The 21,773-nt window shown below is 35.2% G+C and overlaps 1 protein-coding gene and 1 long non-coding RNA gene across 2 annotated transcripts; one reads left to right on the top strand and one right to left on the bottom strand.

The window, feature by feature from the left end:
• Nucleotides 1–523: 523 nt before the first annotated feature.
• On the bottom strand, nucleotides 524–1,994 carry LOC109154393 (receptor-like protein 12). Its single transcript, XM_019302194.1, has 6 exons — nucleotides 1,718–1,994; nucleotides 1,398–1,634; nucleotides 1,108–1,300; nucleotides 926–929; nucleotides 747–851; nucleotides 524–703 (listed from the first exon to the last, which is right to left on the bottom strand). Exons 1-6 carry the CDS (start codon nucleotides 1,992–1,994, stop codon nucleotides 524–526), a joined length of 996 nt encoding a protein of 331 aa, XP_019157739.1.
• Nucleotides 1,995–15,243: 13,249 nt separating this feature from the next.
• Nucleotides 15,244–18,363, top strand: LOC109154573. The gene is made up of 4 exons (XR_002049746.1): nucleotides 15,244–15,387; nucleotides 15,485–15,658; nucleotides 17,287–17,437; nucleotides 18,076–18,363. It is a non-coding gene; the product is annotated as an uncharacterized LOC109154573 (long non-coding RNA).
• The last annotated feature ends 3,410 nt before the right edge of the window (nucleotides 18,364–21,773 follow it).

The raw sequence follows: 21,773 nt of genomic DNA, 5'->3' as shown, positions 1-21,773 counted from the left end.
CTTGCTGGGAAACCATAACAAAGGCTTCCCCAACATCAGGAAGAGGCTTCATCAACATTATCTGCCTCTTAGTGTTAGTGTAATTCTCATTCAGTCCAATGAGAAATGCTGACAGCATATCAGCTTCTAGATGTTCCCTAATCTTTTCAGATAGAGTTCTACCACACTCACAACTTGGTGAGCACTCACATGAGGGAATTGGTCTAAGAACAGACAATTCATCCCAAAGCAACTTCAGATGAGTGAAGTAATCATTAACAGATTTAGTACCTTGTTTAATTTGATGAATTTCTGACTGAATCTCTGCAATGCGAAATATCTCTTCTTGACTGAAACGTTTCTTCAAGTCCTTCCACATTCCTTCAGCCGTATTGATCCAGAGTACACTCCTTCCAATTGTTGGTGAAACAGCCCTGAGAATCCATGAAAGCACCATGGTATTGCATTGATCCCAATAGAAGTACCTGATATCTCCTCTACTCGGAACAGCCATGGTCCCATCCACGAACACCATCTTGTTTTTTTATCTCAACGCCATTTCCATAGCCCTTGCCCACGGATGGTAGTTCGATCTCCCTTCTAATTGAGTAGTCACCAGCTGAAGAGAGGGAGTTTCACTGGGATGAAGATGCAGTGGATCAACTCGATCCTTAGGCTCATAGGCAATAGGGTTTGGAGTGGGATTTGTGGAAATTGAGGCATTCTGGCCAAGATTCGGAAAAGGAGGAAGCCATTGTTGGTCTAACTGTGTTTACTGAAGGTGCACCCCAGGCCATGATCTTATGGCTCTGATACCGTATTGCAGTTGGCAGTGAAGGGTGAAGAAGAAGAAATAAAACTGTTTCATTGACCTGCTTTGTTACAAAGAGGAACCATTTATATGAGAGGAAAAGAAACCAAAGGGAAGAAACTGATTCTAACTAACTTTCCTAACAGATATAATAGAAAGATTAAAGCTGATTACAAACAGATTCTAGCTAGCTTTGTAGAGTGTTGTTTGCATGTGTTGACATCAGAATCATCTATCTCCTCTGTCTTCCTCTTCATCAGGAACATCATCATCATAATTGCTACATTTAATGAGAGGAGGCCCACAAAGATTGTTACCAACATAACAAGATGCAGTAGGGATCTAGCTTCCCCGACAAATTGTTATAAGTCAAATTCAAGTAACTCAGAAAGTTTAGATTCGAGAGGCTGTAGGGGATTTCTCCAGAAAAGTGATTTCTAGATAAATCAATGGATTCTAATTGCTTCATGTCTCCTATTTTCTTGGGAATGTTTCCTGTCAACTTATTTCCTGATAAGTTCAGGAATCTTAATTCCACTAAAGAGGTAAGTTCCACAGGTATTTCCCCCGAAAAATTGTTTGAAAGATCAAAACTTGCAAACAATACCAATATAATCATCATTGATACATTTAAGCTTGATCGATTCATTTTGAGGATGAGAAAAGACAGCAACGACGTCCCCTGAGAATAAATTGTTTGACAAGTCCAATTTAGTTATGGGAAATGTGTTTCGAGGCAATCGACCACTGAATTGGTTGTGAGGTAGATTGAGGACAGAGAGTTGAGAGGATAAGTTCCAAAGCCAAGTTGGAATTTCATCTTTGATTCCAGCATTAGATATATCTGTTGAGCATATAACCATTAATGTGTAATCCAACTATCAGCTTAGACTTTTAGTTGAGATGGAGCACATGTTTCAATTATATCCACCTCAGAAATCTCTTTTTGTGACTGCAACCAAACTGGAAATTGAGGACCCAAGTGCCAACTTCCCAACCCAAGCTCGCTAAGTTCGAAGGGAGGCAACCAATTTGGACCCACTTTCAATGTTAATCTATTTCCAGATGCATAGAAGAACCGTAATTCTTTGAGATTAACAAAGTGATTCTCGGTCACAACACCTTGTAATATGTTATTAGAAACATCAAGAAAATCCAGCATCGGAAACATGTTCCCCAGACGTTCAGGAAGAGTTCCATTCATCTTATTATTATATTAATTCTTATGGCCTGTTTTGTGTGGATGCAATGCTTGCTGAGTTGCTGGTTTAGAATGCCTTTTATATCCCAATGTTACGTTGGTAGTGTGACAAGGATTTTCTAGACCGAGTGTGAAAGAAAGGAGTTTTTGGATGGACTTTTCATATGGCTAAAGCACTGTGTTTCCATTTTTTTCCCAATCTATAGGCATTGTTTGGTAACTGACATTTTAGCATAGCAATGTCCAATATACCGGAGACCGATCAGATGAAAACCAACTTTTCAGGAGAGAACTGAAAATCAATTGCAGTTGTTCACGTGTTCAGATTTAACGGATCAAAAACGCTGTTTTTTTTTTTTTAATGCGGTGCATTTTCATATATAATAAAACTTTGAAGTGCAATTAAATTGTGTTAGAAGCGCAAGTAACAGTTTCATATAGTGCACCTAAGTGCAAGTAAAATGTATTAAAAGTGCAACAAATAATGTATATTGAGTATCAATATTAAGTGTACCTAACGTTATCATTAGTTGCATCAAATGTTATCATTAAGTGCACTAATGCGAAAGAAGTTATTCATTAGGTGCACCAATAAAGCCATCGCTAGCTACCTCCACTAACCCCTCGTTGCAGTCGGCTTGTGACACCACCTCTTCTTCTCGCATCATCTTCGATATTGTCTATCCAACCACAGCTCTGATAAATATCTTACAAACAATATATCACTTTATTTCCATTAAAATTCGGTCTAAATGTCATATTAATACTATTATTTCGTTCTATCATTTCCTATAAATAGCTTGGTGTTGGGCAGATGATTTACCATGCTGAAAAAATATAATTTTCCCTGCTTTAGAGCACTATCTCATTTTTCTTGAAACTTCTGCCCACTTTTCTAAATTTTATTGTGTTCTACCTATTGTTCTAGTTCGTTGAGAGTAATATATCTTAAGTGTTCAACTATTCAACTATATTACAGTAAATGCATTTTATCTTGAGAGACACTGCAACGCTCCTAGCACCCTCAGGGATAGCGAATCAATTTTAAGTAGAGCGTGTACGCACTACTTGAATTTTCCTTTTTTTTTTTTTTTGTATCGTTGACTTTATTTGGATTATTTCTAAGATTCTAAATCCCATTGTTATTAGTTTTTTTTTTTTTTTTTTTTATCAGGAGGAAGGGATGAAACCCACAGGATAGAACCTGCTAAGACAAAACACTATGAGCCAAGGCCTCTGCCTCTCTTCCTCATAAAACTCATGACCATTAGTATTTTTTCCTATTTATCAGACTTATTCTCCAACAATCATTACTTCACAGCCAAAATATTTATGATAGTTCTGACTTGGACATTAAATATAAACTGTAAATAAATACTTTTTGGTACTACTAATCATTTGGGGAGGAGAGCCCCAAAAAAATATGGGGGGTTTTTGGAATTTTAATTTGATACTCTAGTGATATTGTTAAATAATGCTTCCAAATAATTGGTATTAATATTTATTGAATTATCTAATAAATAAATAATTAATATTAAATAAAAGTTTGAGTTGATTAAAATTATCATATTCTCACCACTCATCATTTTTAGATGATGATGGAAAATATGGATTGAAGATTGATGTGGGATCGGGGGCTGGAAGACTTCATAGTCAGTCAACGATAGTTTTCCTAAAACAATTGTGGAAATACACCCTCAAACCGCGTTTAGTGTCGATACTCGATATGACAAATTGAAAATGGCATGACTGAAATGTTAGTAGAAAATTCCTCACCCTCAAAAAGATTAGTAGAGGTATAAATTAAGGCTCCGTTTGGAAAGTAGGAAAATGACTTTTCGAAAATGTTTTTTGAAAAATGAGTCATTTTTCAAAAAATATTTTCCTTTTCAGTGTTTGGCTACCCAACGAAAAACTGTCGTTGTGTGTTTGGTTCATTTTCCAAAAAATGAGTAGGAAAATGAAAAGAAATGAATACTTCAAAATTTTAAATGTTTAATACTTTTGATAAAATTCTTTTTTGAATAACACTCTTTTGATATATATATATATATATATATATATATATATATATATATATATATATATATAGAATCGCACTCAAGTGCGAAGGCTTTGCCCAGGCGCGAAATAGGAATGGATTCTGTCCGTCCACGTGTCAAGATCTAATGGACGAGAAACACTGATTTTTTTAAAAAACGCGGTGACATTTTCGTAAATAATTGAACATCGAAGTGCAAGTAAAATGTATTACAAGTGCATGTAAAATGTATTATTGGTGCAAGTAAAAATTTACACTGAACATCAATACTTAGTTGCACCTATAGTTCAAAGTAGTTGCACCTATAGTTCTAAGTAGTTGCGCACATAGTTATAAGTAGTTGCACCTAGGTGTATGAATGTTTGCGAGTGGTTTTCAGGGGTATTACTACCCGCTGAACACAGATCAATGAATGTTAACAAGGCAAAATTACATGCACTTATAGGTGAAAGTAGGTGCACCTATAGTTATAAGTAGTTGCACCTATAGTTATAAATAGTTGCACACATAGTTATAAGCAAACCCAGGTGCATGAATGTTTGCGGAAAGTGAATTCTAACAAGGTAAAATTACATGCACTTATAGGTGAAAGTAAGTGCACTTGTAAGTGATTTTACTTGCACTTCGATGTTCAATTATTTACGAAAATGCCACCGTGTTTTTTTAAGTTATTAGATCTGGACACGTGTCGCGCGCTGATTCGTTCGCATTTCCTTCCTGGGCACTTATTCGCACCTGAGTGCATCCCTATATATATATATATATATATATATATATATATATATATATATATATATATATATATATATATATATATATATATATATATATATATATATATATATATATATATATATATATATATAATATTTTAAAAAACGTAATTTAAAAAAAAAATTAAATACGAAAATAATAATATTATTTGTAGTTTTTACTTTTTTTTTTGAATTTTGAATTCAAAAAAAATAAATTCACGGACCGGCCCGTAGCGCCCGTCAACCCGCATGGGGTGGGCTTTGGTTACATGATTTCTAGCCTGCGGGTTTGGTTGGCCGACTCGCTAAAGCCCTCAAAAAATTAGGCTCGAAAAATTTTGCATGTCTATCCCTTGGAAAATGACTTCCCCCAAAAAAAATGAAAAGTCATTTTCCTCCAAAACATACATATTTTTCTTTGACTAGTGCATCATTTTCCATTGACCTCATTTTCCCCCCTCTAGCCAAACACTAAAAACTCGGAATATATTTTTCGGAAGTCATTTTTCAGGTTTCCAAACGCACCCTAAGGTAAGAATATTCTCTTAATTGGGAAGATCAGTGCTTATTGCTCACAAGGAATCCATTATAATGGGTGAAACTCCCACATTAGAGTTGTCAGTACTTGATCTTGAGTTCTCATTTTCAATCTATCACCTAAGTACCAACTAAGCTACTCATGTAAGTGTTTGTGCCTCATGTGTTTCCTTATAGGGATTTGCAGCAAACGTCTAGCAGCTCACCTTCTAGTTTGCAGGGTTCAGAGGCCAGTGATGTTGTGTTCAAGTCGTCTCCTGTGTTTACACAGTCCGTGGCCATTCCCACGATTGTTCAATCACCCGCTCCATCTTTCGCGTCTTCTCCAGCTACGTCTCTCCCTAACGTAGCCGATTGTCCACAACCTGCTCCGATGGATGTTCAAACTCCAGTTCCAACACAGGTCGGCGAAAACAATCTGGATGTCCATCCCCACTTGTTCACCGTCAGCTCAGTCCAGTTCATCGTCACCTTCTGGTTGCCCGTCACCTACTGTTCCAGGAAGTGACCAATATCCCAGCCAATCTGTGTCTGACTCCCAGCCTGTTACCACCTTCGACATTTCTCAATCGCAGGATAATTTACGCTGGTCTACTCGCGAGTGTCGTCCCAATCCCAAGTATTCTGACTATGTTACCATCCAAGCCACGTCACATCCCCTGCCTACCGCTTTAGAACCCTCTACCGTCGCCCAGACTCTTAAAGACGCTAGGTGAAGGAAAGCGATGGATGAGGAGATCGAAGCACTCCATCGTAACAAAACGTGGCAACTGGTTTCCTGCGGCGGGGCTGTCCCGATTGGCTGCAAATGGGTCTATCGTGTCAAGCACAAACCAGATGGGTCCGTTGATCGGTACAAAGCGTGGCTTGTTGCTAAAGGGTTCTTGCAGACTACTAGCCCAGATTATTTTGAGACATATAGTCCGGTGATGAAACTAGTGACCATACGTGTGGTCTTGACCATTGCTTTGAGTAATCGTTGGGGTTTGCGCCAATTGGACATTAACAATGCATTCCTTAATGGAACGTTGCAAGAGGAGGTCTTTATGGAGCAGCCACCGAGATTTGTCGATCCTGCTTTTCCAACTCATATCTGCAAACTAACTGAAGCCTTATATGGCCTTAAATAGGCTCCCAGTGCTTGGTACTTGGAACTTTCCCAGGGCTGTTGGGAAACATTTAAAGGCAAAAGGAATTTATTGAGTTTTGTCTTTCAATATTATTTTCAGTCCCTATTTTTGTGGATCATCTCACCACCTTGTTCATATTTCATTTGAACAAGCATAACGTGTCTTTGCATAGTTGGTCTTCACCCACGTTTTGCGTCCTCATCTTGTGGCTGGTAAGGGGTGGGCGGTTATAGGCTTATAGCTTGCAGTATATATACTGCGTTCTCCTTTCACTCTAAACACACGACATTCCATTGCTTATGTACTTCTGAGATTAAGCCTGAGAGTGAGTTTACAGGTTAGAACCCTGTTGTTCTGTGTAACCTATCGAGAACATACGATACACTGGTCGTAAATGCTTTTAAGGTAGTGTTCCTCAACACGACACAGAAATCTACTTCCTTTTCGTTCATATACACGAGCCAACCCACATAAAATAGTACCTCTGCGTACAACATTGTTGTCTTCTTCCAGGTTGTTCTTCGCATCTGCTACGTACAACAAGGCCTTGTCCGTGGTCAACGCGTTCTCAACACTGGCTTGTCCGTTAGTTTGTTGGAACTGATGAGTGGTAAAAAATAAAATCTGTAGTTATGTTACATTTTGCCAGATCTTTAAATTACATATTGACTAGATTTATTTTTGAAATGGAATAAGGGTTAAGTAGACCATAGAATTACACACGAAAATAAAGTTAGGCCATTGAACTAAAAAAAATATGCAATTGAGTTCCTGAACAACGCAAAATGATGCAAAATGAAGAGGTCTCCATGCCGGAGACGAAGGGACCTCTTCGTCTCTAGGCTGCCGAAGACGAAGACTAGGTCTCCATCTCCAGGCTGCCAAAGACGAAGACTAGGTTTCCGTCTCCAACCTAGAGACGAAGGACCTCTTCGTGTCCAGGCTGCCGGAGACGAAGACGTTATTTTTTATTTTTTATTTTTTTTTTTAATTTTGTTATTTAAAATTATTTAATAAAATAAAAAATTATTATTTTAATATGATTACCTCTCCGTCGGCAAACTAACAGGTAAACAATCACTTTTGGTTCAATTGCATTATTTTGCATTGTCCAGGAACTCAATTGTATGTTTTTAGCTTATTTGGCCCTTATTCCTATTGAAATTTATGCTTCTGTTATGGTTGTATTGACGTGTGATATAATTCAGGTTGAAAGGCGTGTTCATAACCACTGTCCGTGCCACAATTATCAAGGCTAGAATGATTTTCATTGCTATCGCTGATGCTAGCTCCGCTTGCTTGTGACCACATACGTGATTGGGTACTTTGTACTCCAGATGTTTAATAATCTTGCCGGTCTCCATACAATTAATTTGAAATCATATTGCTCGACTGATGCTCTTATCCAGGAAACATGGATATCTAGCGATAGCATTCAGTTACGGTACTCAGACTACTCAGTAGATACCAATACACCATCTAGGGTTCTGAGTCAGGTCTGAGGCAAAACATGGCTATACACCATCTAGGGTTCTGAGTTAGGTCTGAAGCAAAACATGGCTAACGGTCTTCCTTTAAGAGGCAACACAACAGGAACATCAACTATGGCTGGAGATGCACGGCTATCGCTTCAGCTCATACGAGGTCAGATCTCTCGTATACTATTATGTATTAGTTAGACTATTTAGATCTAACAATATTTAGTTGTAAAACTACTTCTGATTTTGCCTTTGATAATTAAGGGTGTATTTGGTTGGCACATGCATGGGAATCGAAATCGAAATCGGAATCGGAATCGGAATGAGTATCAAATACTTGGTAATGGTAATGGGGCTTAGTGAAAGTGTTTTGCATGTTTGGTAGTATGTTGGAATGAGAATGATTAAAAATGTTGTTTGGTTATATATGATCCAATAATGAGAATAAAAATTTTAAAAATACAAGAACACAAAATCAAGACAATTGATTCTAATATAAACATATCCAAAACACCAATATGAAAAAGGGAAAGAAAGCTATTACTAGGTAAACCAGGTAATGAACAGGTGAGACTATTGAATGTCTAACCTAATTTCCTCAACATTGCACCATAGTCTCGACAACAATGCATTGAAAGTTATTGAGCGAACTAATGTTTAATCTCTTAGCTTGAAACATAATATAGTTTCACCAAAAATACATCTAAAAATCTGTAATAATGATATGAAAATCTCATGATTCGATCTTTATTCTTATATGACAGAATATTATAAAGTTTCTAAGTATAATTTTTTTTTTTTAAATATATGGTACTTCATTAGAAATAAGTCGAAATAATGTCAGGTAGGTGATCATCCCAGTACATAGCAGCAGACTACTGGTATGCGGAAGTAGCTAAAATATGAGCTAAATAATTGTCTAGTCTAGTAATATAATTAACTGAACAGGACTGAAATAAAGATATAGCTGCTCTGCAACTGTCAATGGCATAGCCGACGTAAGAGCGTAACGCAGCAGGTGGCGTAATAAGATATCGTTGTAGTGTCAAACAATCTGTATATATATCGATGTGTTGTTCCACTCGATCCTTCAACCATGATAAGGCTTCCTTGGATGCCAACGCCTCGGCCATAAGTGGTGAGGAGCAATCCGGGAGTGGTGCAGTGAGAGCCGAGATATATTCCCCATTCATGTCTAGGAGAATTGCTCCAACCGTGGCCCTGCCCGTATCTGGTAAATACCCTGCATCGACTCGACAGCGCCTCCGGGGTGGTACGGACTGTGAGACGGGCTCTCGCTGTGGCTACGACGTGGGGGGTTGCACCGCATGGTCTCGGGAAGCCGTGGGTTGGCGCACTTGTTTCCATGCATGCATGGAAGTCGTTGCCGCCGTACGTAAGTAAAGAAGATGGCCGCGGCAGGCAGGCATTCCATACCGCTCCGTTCCGTGCTCTCCAAATATTGTATAGAATTGATGCTGCATACAAAATCCTATCAGAGTCTATAACATTTAGGAGTTCACCAAACCAAACATGAAAAACATTTGTCATAATATTTAGCATTGGAAGCTAAGGTTGAATCGCTCCCATATGTTCTTTGCATATTCGCACAAAACTAAAGCATGCATAAAATTACAAACTGTTATAAATATTATTATTATGGACATTATTGTATATATGGTAGTAATTGTAATTGATAGGTTACTACCTTTTATATGTATTGTAATTACTTTATATTTGGTGATACCTTTGTATAAGAATTCTAACGATGAATGAGAATCTCAACCTTTCCTCTTCTCTCTTTGTCTATTATTCTTACAACATGTTATCAGCAGTGATGCTCTATCCAATGATTATCGATCGGAGACGTTACGGAGATATTCGGTGAAAAGCGGTCGGTCAGCACCGTTCCAATAGATGGAGTGAGCAGCGGAGGCACCACTCCAGCCCATTCCCCGACGAGAGGTCACCGAACCGCCTCGACCTCTCCGCCCTAGGATTAGCCGGCGATCCAAGGCCTCAGCCGTCGCGCCGATCGATCTTCGCGGCCATCACCGATCGGAAACCCAGACAGTTGATCGACGATCGGACCGGCGACATCACTCCTCTGCCTTCGCAAGGCCTCAACGTCTCTCAGCAACATGATCGCAACCCCCATTTTCAAGATCGGCGGTTGGTTGCAATCAATCGCATCGCGATTCCGATTTCGTCCTCGGCGGCTTCTTGCGGTGATGCATGGACAATCTGAGGCTCTGATTGGGGCCGGGGCGGGGTCACGATCCTTCCCTGATGCTCAGTTTGTTGATACCCGATGATCCTTCCTTGATGCTCTGTTTGTTTATCGGCGATGAATTCCCGACGATCGAACATGTTTCTGACCAAGGAGTTGGTAGTGGCGTTGACCATGGAGTTGATCCCTCAAACTGGAAAGGTTGCTTCTGTGAACGGGAGACTCCGGCTGCAGCACAACAAACAATCATCTATATGATCAAGAGCTAAGTACCCTACTCATATATATATATTTTGTATATATTGCTGCTATGTTCATATATATATCGAAATGGGTAAACTATTTGCTTACTGCATGCACCTCGTTTTGGTGTTTCTTTAAATTAGAAGAGATCTTGTTTATGACGGTTCATAAACTGATATGATTGTGTGTGCAAGTAAAAGTGAAGAATGTAGTCAATTATGGCATGTTCTGTGCTTTCAAAATGCTGAAAATTTTCTTTTCATGTGGTAAAACACAAAATGACAACATGGAATTACCACTGGTTACATGGATCACAGTCTTGAATTTCACTTGCATGCTCTTACACCCTATTATAAAATTATGCCGTTTTGATTTTTTTTGTATCCCCTTAAACAGTAGTAGTAATTCTTTGGAGAAATAGACCAAATGAGTTTAAAAGCTTTCCAACTCTATGAGTTACTGCTTCTAATAGACCTGCTGTCCATGATATGGGCTGGGTACATCTTTGTGTGATTTCATAGTAAATGAGTTGAATGAATTACAGAGCACCCAAGATTCTGATTAATTATTTGGTCAATGCTAATGAACTTGATCTACATTAAAATGTCTACCATTTCATTATTTTAGCTTTATTTGAAGAAAGTTAATATGTGGTGACATTTGCAGTATTTGGTTTACTTCTTTCATATGTTAGGGTTCTCAAAAGTTCACCTCATTTACTGGAATTTCTTTTGAGTTTAGCAAAATATTGGATTGTTTGGTTTGTTTTGCACTTACTTTGTAGTATTTGTGATCCTCCATATAGAAGTCAGATTTCCAATTGGAGTGTTGCCCTATAAATTGGTGTTGAGCTGTTTGCATTTGCTGAAAATGATTATAGGTTTTTATATTTCAGAATTTTATTGTGATCACTAATGCATGCCTGAAAAATTCCGAGATTGCCAATTTCAGCATCTTGAGATTGCCTTATAATTTGCTTGTTTTATCCTGAATGCATGCGCATAATTTGCTCGTTTTGTAAAATAACAGAGTACTGATGCCCAGAAGGCACAAGCACTCACTTTGCCTGAAGCAATCTCAGCCTTCAGCCTTTAATGATAATGATGATGATGATCTATTGCATTACGAGCTTGAAGATTATGGATCGTGAATGATCACCATGTGATTGTTTGATAGACAATTATATATTTATTTATCCCTTTTACAAACATTTTATTGGTAGTTTTCTGATCCATTTTGGACATTAATATGTTTAATTCATGATGGACATTTTGTCTATTTTATTTTTGGATCCCGGTTTTAATATTTAATTTTATTTGGAAATCATTTTATTAATATATTCATTAAAATGCTATGATGATATCTATTATGGGCTATTGGCATCTGTAAGAGCCATATTACCTATGCATAGTTGATTAATTGATAACATTTGGCATATAATCTCTTGATTAGGCTCATAGAAGAGAATTTGTTATTTCTCTTGTTGGCAATAAATTATTTGCTATAGGCCATAACTATTGTGATTTATCATGCAATGCATAAGTGAGACAATAACATGAATTCTCAATATGGTTTTCATTGTTAGGTTGCACCTGTCGTTGCTAAACCTTAATTTGATCTTGTGATATCAATTAGATGGTATGAGTCTAAATATTGTGATATATAGCATAAATATTGAATATAACTTTGCCCAGAAGGCGAATTTATTGCCCAAATTATATGATAATAGCACTAGGATAAATTCTCCAAATATAAAATTGACTTGGTATTGATTTAAAAGTCAATTATTATTTGTCCATAATTCAAGTTTATTGGCTGCGTTAATTTATTATAGCATTGTTTCACATGAGTCTTTGACATTGAAGTAAGTCTGAAATTTGATATTTAAACAAAAGGATAGTACTTATTTTTTTTAATATAGTTTTGCCAAGAAGGAAACTTATAACGTTAATTTATCTGTCACTCGTACTCCAGTAGTAGTTCTTTGAGTGACCAATGACTCATGACTCGTGAATGAAGTTTGCAACTTCTGTTTTTAAAGCTATGCTACTATGCAAAAATACTATGTGCTTAACTGCCAAAAGCGAGTCACATCATGTTGGTTTGCCTGAAGCAAACAAATTTTTAATATTTGATAATTTTTTCAACATCTATACTTCTTTTGGCGTTTAATCTCCCTAAGATTGTCGAATGTTTCACTCATTTTGTTCAATGTGTATGCTTGCCCTATATGATTTTATATGCCACTTGTGGTAAATTTCATATACTTTTGAGAACTTATTGTGTTGCGATACTCTTTACATTTTAGAGACCCAATTTTTAATTATGGCATGACCAATTAGGTCACTGAGGGCAAACATAATGAGTTAGATATTACAATTTCTATCCACATGAGTATTTTATAGAGCATGTGTGAAGGAGAAATTATTGAATTATATGTTTTGGGGATATTCTTTTGTTTGAAATCCAAATCTAACTCACTGCATTATCACAAATCAATCCCTCAAGGATTGTTATGATTGTTATACCTAGTACATGTTTTCAAAATAAACATTTCCCTATCTGCGTTATTATTTATAGTGCGCAGTCTATTTCAATATATCACCACCACAGCGTACCTCTAATATACACATGATAGTAGACTAATATACATATTCTTAGGCACGTTGACTGCATACTTAATTAATGAAGATTGTTTCTCGGCATTAGGGGGAGATAAGAGTTCAAATTTAATAGAATGCCAAGAAATTCCATAGAATAAAAATATCTTCATTATTTAATTCATGTACTAGTTAGACTGAACTGAAAGTTCAGAAGATGATATATTTGCGATATTAGCAAATAATCTGCCAAATACATCTATTGATCATACTGATCATAAAAGAGTGACTAGGTCCATATACCATCCCCAATTTGGACCAAATATATCTACCGATACTCCTTGATGTCAGAAGTGTAGGAGATCTATCGGTGTAAGAGATAAGAATCATTATACTAGATCTAGTAAATAAACATTGTCACTCTTGTTATACCTTGAATAATTATGTCTTGGAGACGTTCGTCCAGATGACGAAAAACCCTAGTCAATCTATAGGTGCACCAAACAAACATAATACTAGGGATGCGGGACAACCAGATGTGATCTGAATAAAGTTCTGGGAAATGTCTAGAATCTGGTTGACTTAAATATTGCCATAAACAATTATAAATATGGGAGAGATTTATGAAAGTATTATAGTTGTCGACAACACAATAGCCTGTACAAATTGCTCCATTATATGATAATCTGGATCTAGAGTTATGCACCGGAAGTGCCATGACTATTTAACGTATAAAGGAGCAATTTAGGCATAGCTCGACTCGCTTATTAATAATTCTCTTTATAACAATACACCGTTGAGAGTTAACCCCGAAGGTTACAAGTGGGTGTGTACACGAAAGAGAAATAAGAATAATGAGGTGATATGATATAAAGCGAGTTTGTAGTCTTATGGGTTCACGCAGATACCCTTGATTGATTTTAATCAAACATATTTTCCCACGATAAATGGCTTTAAGTTCCGCTACATCATTGGCAGAATAATAAATTAGATATGCAACTAATATTAAATTCAAAAGTCCTCGAAGGATTTTAAGTTCTCAAAATGAGAAAAAGTGAAAATCGCACATTAAAATATTAAGGTCTTTATAGGACCTGAAATAGTTAATATTTATTTTTGAGAAATTCCTGATGGATTTATAATTCCCGAAATGAGAATTTAAGTGTCATTATATTTACTCTTTAAAGGGCTGCGAATGGAGTTAATATCCTCATTGAAGGAATAATATGTACCATTGTGTGCTCGATAAAGGGTTGATAATGAACTTATTTATTATTTATTATCTAAGTTAATATTGATGGTGGAAAACATCAATGAAATATATAAAGGGCTTGATGATGTTAGCCCATATCTAAAGACGAAGATTTTGAAATAAAAGCTTGGGAAAGCTAAGTATTATCTCGACTTGAAGATCGAGTTTTTCTTTAAAAATTTTTATACACCAGTTAGCCAATATATGATTTTGATTGGATACTTAGACAAACCAATATACAATGGGCTACTTGGGTACTGGCTATTATTTTTGTATTCCCATAATGCCAAGTCCCAAAACTGGATGTACTATATTTACCCCATTGTCCCATAAATGGTCAATAAAGATTGTGTTGCACAAATAATAAAAGGATATATAATGAAATCCTCTTGACTAGATACTATGATATTAATATTATACCACGTGAACTCCAGAAGAGTCACGAGATTATCATAGAGTATATTTACTCAATTGACAATTGTATATATTTATTTACAAAATTTATCTGTACAGTTTGGAAATTTAATGTATGGGAATTAAAGATTGTTATCTTGAGGGGGAGTATCATTTTACATGAATCAATCTTGAAGATTGAGTCTTAGATGACTAACGGCTGTACTATTTTCCTTAATTAAGTTTTTCCCCACGGGGTTTTTCTTTAAATCTAAGGTTTTTAATCACTACAAGAAAAACCATTTTTAGTGACAAAAAATTAGTGACGGGTAGAAAAACCCCTCACTAAATGTATTATTTGCATAGTTTTTGTGAGGGTTAACAATTACTCTAGCTAAAGGTTTATCATTTAGTGACGAAATTTTATGTTTATACTTATTTTAAAAATATATTCTCACTATTGGTACAAAATATGTTGTTACTCTCACTATTAATGTTGAAAAATTATTTCATTCAAATTTAATTCCCACCAAAATTTTATTGTTGGCGCCCTCTTATAAATAAAATTTTATAGCCACACGTCTTCATCTTTTCTCTTTCCACCTCCCGTGCATCTCAGTATCTCACCCGCTCTCACTATCTCCCCATCTCTCTTTCTGTTCACTATCTATTTCCCTTCTCTTCACCATAAATTACTTGTGGGTTTTTCTCAGGTATCATCATTGACTAACCATAAGGTAATTTCTTAGATTTAGTGTTTTTTTTTTGTTTTTTTTTGTTTTTATTTTTTTTGCAGTATTTCTCCAGTAACTTCATAATCTTCCCGTTGTTCAGACAAAAAATCGCCGCTGCAAATCTCCGCTCATACACTTCCCGCCGCACCAAATCCATCACGACAGCCGCCTCTTCCCGCCGTTCCTCGACCAACTCCGACAGCCTACAGCAGCAGTGCACGCATGGGTCTTCGCCGTCACAGTCGCTTGCCATCGCCATTTCTTTTGAGCTAAGGTTCGTTCTATTACTCAAATCTTAAACCCTAATCCCTAAATTCCTAATTCCATTTGTCCCTAAATCATAATTTCATTAAGCCCATTATAGCCCTAAATCCCTATGTTTCTCTTTTATTGTAATTTTATTAGTGAATTTGCTATATTTGAAACTTGTAAATTAGTGCATTGTGTTGTTTTGACCAAAAAATTGGTTGAGGTCTTTCCTTGTTCTGTAAATATTTGAATTTGGCAAAGTTGATAACTTTACCTTGCAGATTAAGTTGTGAATTTTAATTGAATTCATTTTGTAGATATTAAATCCGTTGTGTTATGCTGAGGTACTGCATAAAGTTTAATAAGAAGAAACCTAATAGGAAGCATCTGAACTTATATAGTTATGGGCAGCATGTAGTTTTGTCTAAATCTGGTTTATTGCATAATTTGAGCTATTATATATGCATAAATGTCCACTTGGTTTAATTTGGTTAGTTTGAAAAGCTTTAAAGCTGGGAATTGGGATGCATAGTTGCATACTGGTTTTGCTAAATGTAATGTCTTATGAGGTATGAAGAGTTTAATATTCTAATTATTTGATTAATCATGTCTCATACTGGTTTTGCTAAATGTAATTAGATTAAAAGTTTGTTAGTTTTTTGAAAGAAAGAAAACTATTTTTCACATGTATACTAGTTTTCTTATACAGAGAATTGTATTTTTTTCACATGTATACTAGTTTTCTTATACAGAGAATTGTATTGTTTGACTGAGTGGGTAGTGGTGACATCATAGAGAAGCCCAGTAGGAAAGGGACGAGGGAAGGTTTGCTATAGAGTGACTGGTGGGAGATGGTAGCTTGGGATGTTGATTAAGCTACAGATTCATAGGGGTAAAGTGTTAGGGAAGAATCCTTTGGCTCTTAATTCCTGCCAGGTTCATATTTTTGTAATTATGGAAATTTGTTGGTAGCATCTCTGTTGATGTGGCTGGATTAGTTGTTGATATGGAATGGGCTGTAAAATTTGTAAATATTTGACACTCCTATGTATTACATTACCACTCTTATAATAATCTAAATAATATCATCTGCAATTCATTTCTTTCTTTTTTTATTTCTTAGAACTCAACTATGTCAAATTTCTCTGTTGGCTCCAACAAGTCTGCAAATCTTTTAATAAAGGACCAAACAGTTAGTGGGATCTTGTGTACAATAAGACTTACACAGGTATGGCTTTTAAAATTTCAATTCTTTAGTTCTCTCCTTATGTACCCTTGATGCTTAGCAATAGTGCATTTTAACATTTGTGCTGTTTCATGGACTTGACTAATGCCTGAAGGCACTTCTCTTGTATTCGCAATATTAAAGAATTGTTGGTTTAGGGATTATGAGGGTAGTGTGCTTTTTTGGTAGATCAACTACTATTCTGTATAAAAACCACTTTCAGACATTCAGTTTATAGGCTGGCATTTGGCCTTAGTCTCCCATCTCATGTTGATACCATTGTTTCACATTCTTGTAAGTAAAATGTATAGGGACACAATGAGATTATCTTTGGTTTGCTGGGAAGCGATGCTTATGTATCCTTTAGCTTTCTTCCTAATGAAAGTGATATATTCTATACACAATTTTACTTGGGTATCTGTGAACAGGTAGAAGAAAGAGAGTGGACCATAGATTCGACCCAAGCATCCACATCAGGGATGTCTTTCAGTGTGCAGTATTCAAAGAAGACATCCAGGGAAGGATGATTGATAGACGGGATATAGATGCTTCATTTGATAACTTTCCATATTACTTAAGGTAACAACTCTTCAGAACATAATCTTAGCATTTAATCATCTTGTTTGTTGTAATTTTCGTTACTTTGATCTTTTAGGTTTAATTTGATTCGCTATGGTTTACTCAAGTTGCTAGATTTGATTTTAATGTTCTCAATTGCTGTCATTATGATTTGTGGAATTATTAAAGCTAACTTCAGTGTGGGAATTTTGTGCCTAATTGGCTTAATTGTTGACATTGGAAGAATTTTAAGTTTGCAGGTTTAGTTTTATAATTTTGTTCTGTTTGATGAGTTAATAACTATTGAAATGGCTTTTGTTGCAATAAGAGAATGTTTTTGTTTCTCATGTGTTTGTGAAAATATCTCAATGAATGTCTTTGTGCTCACGAGCTATGTATCCTGTCAATGATGTAAGTTCACTTCACTTTTGCATTTAAAGTTTGCTGATTTTTTCTTGAGTTAAGGTTTTATAAATGTCTTTTAGCTTGAGTTGTGAGTTTTATTTGGGAATATATAACTTGAGTTGCATACTAGTATTTCTTGGCCCTTCATCTATCTGGTTGGGTTGGTTGAATTGTGAGTTAAATGTGCATGCATGATCTTTAATTGCATATTCAATTATACTGAGTATATTGTCCTTGATTATTTTTATTTACAGGTGGCAAAGCTATTGATGAAAAAGGGCATACCAAACACCACATAGAAAGTAATTTTTTTTTTTTTTTTTTGTATGAAGTAGACTAGACATTTTTGCTTTGGGGCTGCTTTTGTCTAAACTAAACATGTTTATCTGTACCATCTCATTTTTCAAAATAGCCAATAGATACATTACTATGGCTATTTGTTATAATTAGTTTCTTTACCTTTTGTCTTTACAAAGTTGTATGAAACATTTCATTTTGGTAGTGATGATGAAGTCTTTTAATATATTGATTGAGTTTACTTTGGCCAACACAATATCTATAATTACAACATAACATAATAACGATTAGTGGGAGTTATAAAAATTAATATTTAATGAGAAGTAACAATATATACAAAATTAGAAAAATAATATTTAACACTAAATTATAATTTTTAGTGACGGGAAAAATCTAATATAATGACGGGATTTTTCATCATTACAATAATATAAAGAGAGGAAATTATGTTAGTGAGTAGTTGTATTAGTGACGGGATTCTTTGTCACAAAAAGAACGTTTTAGTGACGGTAAATATACTATCACTATATGTTTACTAATGATGGTATCATATCCCGTCACTATTTGTTTTTAACTTCGGAAGAAATAATGACGGGTCGTGACGGTAAATTTCCCGTCATTAAAAGTCTTTTATGATGGTTTTTGAGTTTTTAGTGACGGTTTTACCTCTCACTAATGAGCAATTTTCTTGTAGTGAATGTGGCAGCTAATCTAAAAAGAATACACATACATCATGCACTCTTTTTGCTCAACTAGTTTTTTTCCACTGGGTTTTCTAGTGAGGTTTTTAACGAGACATGAGTATGATATAGTAATGTAAATGGGAAAAATTTGCAAAATAATTGCTTAAGTAAACAAACCCCAAAATCCTGAAGATTATGTCGATTGTGCCCTGAAGGTTATGGTTGTATTCTTTTTCCCTTAACTAAGTTTTTCCCACAGGGTTTTCTTAAGTTAAGGTTTTTAATGAGGCAATCAGTACAAAATATGTTCTTACAAATATCATGTACTCTTTTCTTCAACTAGGTTTTTCCCACGTGGTTTTCCTAGTGAAGTTTTTTAACGAGGCATGAATATATACATTTATACTCTTTTGTCTAGGTTTTTTCCCATAGGGTTTTCCTAGCAAATTTTTACAAGCCAGAATTATGTCAAATAATGTCCAAGGGGGAGTGTTATAAATATTATTATTATGGACATTATTGTATATATGGTAGTAATTGTAATTGATAGGTTACTACCTTTTATATGTATTGTAATTACTTTATATTTGGTGATACCTTTGTATAAGAATTCTAACGATGAATGAGAATCTCAACCTTCCCTCTTCTCTCTTTGTCTATTATTCTTACAACACAAACTACATAAATAAGACAATAAATTTTGATAAATTTATTCAACTCAAATTTAAGCATTTTAATATTCGATATGAAATACGTTTCTTCTAGAAAATTGCAAACTTACAAATTACATTTTCGATCACTTCAAGTGGATCCTTACATGCAAAAATACAACTCTTTGGTCATCAAATTATATTATATAATTAATGAGTCGTCGCCGGTGAATTCCAATCATATGTTTATTCAATTTGAACTCAATAGTTTTACAACTAAATATACCCTTACAGGCTACATAAAAGTGGACAAGTTCACCTTTGATATAATCATGGTTGCAGTAGGCGCTAGACGCTAGTTGGGCGCCCGGGCAGTGCCGAAGCGGCCTAGGTAGAATCTAGGTGGCGCCTAGGCGGCGCTAGGCAGGCGCCAAAAAACAGTGGCAGACTTGCAGTTTGACAATTTTAATGAGGCTGTTTTCAACATTCAATCAAATAACACACCCAAATAAATGAAATAATGATAATTCATAAGTCATAACATCAAAACGATATAAAAAATTAAAAATACTTAAATATGAAATACTCAAAATACTTCAATCATCCAAAGATTCAAAGTATCAAACTAGTCTACCGGTGTATATGTCATATTATATATATGTATGCATATGTGTGTGTATATACACACACAAATATATATATATATATATATATATATATATATATATATATATATATATATATATATATATATATATATATATATATATATATATATATATATATATATATATATATATATATATATATATATATATATATATATATATATATATATATATATATATAGAGAGAGAGAGAGAGAGAGAGAGAGAGAGAGAGAGAGAGAGAATCGCACTCAGGTGCGAATGCTTCGCCCATGACCGAAATAGGAATGGATTCTGTCCGTCCACGTGTCCAGATCTAATGGTTGAGAAACATTGATTTTTTTTAAAAAGCGCGGTGGCATTTTCGTAAATAATTGAACATCGAAGTGCAAGTAAAATGTATTACAAGTGCATGTAAAATGTATTATAGGTGCAAGTAAAAATTTACACTGAGCACCAATACTAAGTGCACCTATAGTTATAAGTAGTTGCACCTATAGTTCTAAGTAGTTGCACATATAGTTATAAGTAGTTGCACCTAGGTGCATGAATGTTTGCGAGTGATTTTCAGGGGTATTACTACCCGCTAAACTTAGATCAATGAATGTTAACAATGCAAAATTACATGCACTTATAGGTGAAAGTAGGTGCAACTATAGTTATAAATAGTTACACCTATAGTTATAAATAGTTGCATCTATAGTTATAAGCACACCCAGGTGCATGAATGTTTGCGGGAAGTGAATGCTAACAAGGGAAAATTACATACACTTATAGGTGAAAGTAGGTGCACTTGTAAGTGATTTTACTTGCACTTCGATGTTCAATTATTTATGAAAATTCCACCGCGTTTTTTTTAAGCTATTAGATCTGGACACATGTCACGCACTGATTCGTTCGCATATTCCTTCCTGGGTACTTATTCGCACCTGAGTGCATCCCTATATATATATATATATATATATATATATATATATATATATATATATATATATATATATATATATATATATATATATATATATATATATATATATATATATATATATATATATATATAAGGCCAAGCTGATCGGGTTAACTCGATTGAAATGGACAAGTTAATTCGGTTAAGTTAGACACTAATCGGCCAAGTTAGGCGCTAGGCGGACGATCACCTAGGCGAGCGTCTAGGGAAAAATCGTCACGGTTTAGGAGCGCCTAGCGCCTAGGCGGACGCCTAGACCGATTTTTACAACAATGGATATAGGGGTGTAAATGAGCCAAGCTGCTCGCGAGTCGCTCGTGAGTGGCTCGGTCAACGCTCGGCTCGAACTCGGTCAAAATCGAGCTCGGCTCGAGCTCGAGCAGCTCGTGGATTAAACGAGCACGAGCCGAGCTTAGGTATTGTAGGCTCGCGGCTCAACGAGCCGTTCACGAGCCTTATAATATATTTAGTATATAATATAATTATATTATAATTATATTATAATTATATTATTATATTTAGTATATAATATATAATATATAATATAATTATATTATATTTAGTATATAAAAAATAATAATTTGGGGAGGGAAATTAAAATACTTTAATAATTATGTATGGATAAAAATAATAAAACAAAGTAGTTTAAATTTTAAATCAAACAGGTCAAATTTGAGATCAAAATTGAGCTCAAATTGGAGCCTAAAC

Source organism: Ipomoea nil, unplaced genomic scaffold (assembly GCF_001879475.1).
Source record: "Ipomoea nil cultivar Tokyo-kokei standard unplaced genomic scaffold, Asagao_1.1 scaffold2647, whole genome shotgun sequence".
Lineage (NCBI taxonomy): Eukaryota > Viridiplantae > Streptophyta > Magnoliopsida > Solanales > Convolvulaceae > Ipomoea > Ipomoea nil.
Note: the sequence above shows the minus strand (reverse complement) of the source record. Positions and strands in the feature narration are given on the sequence as shown.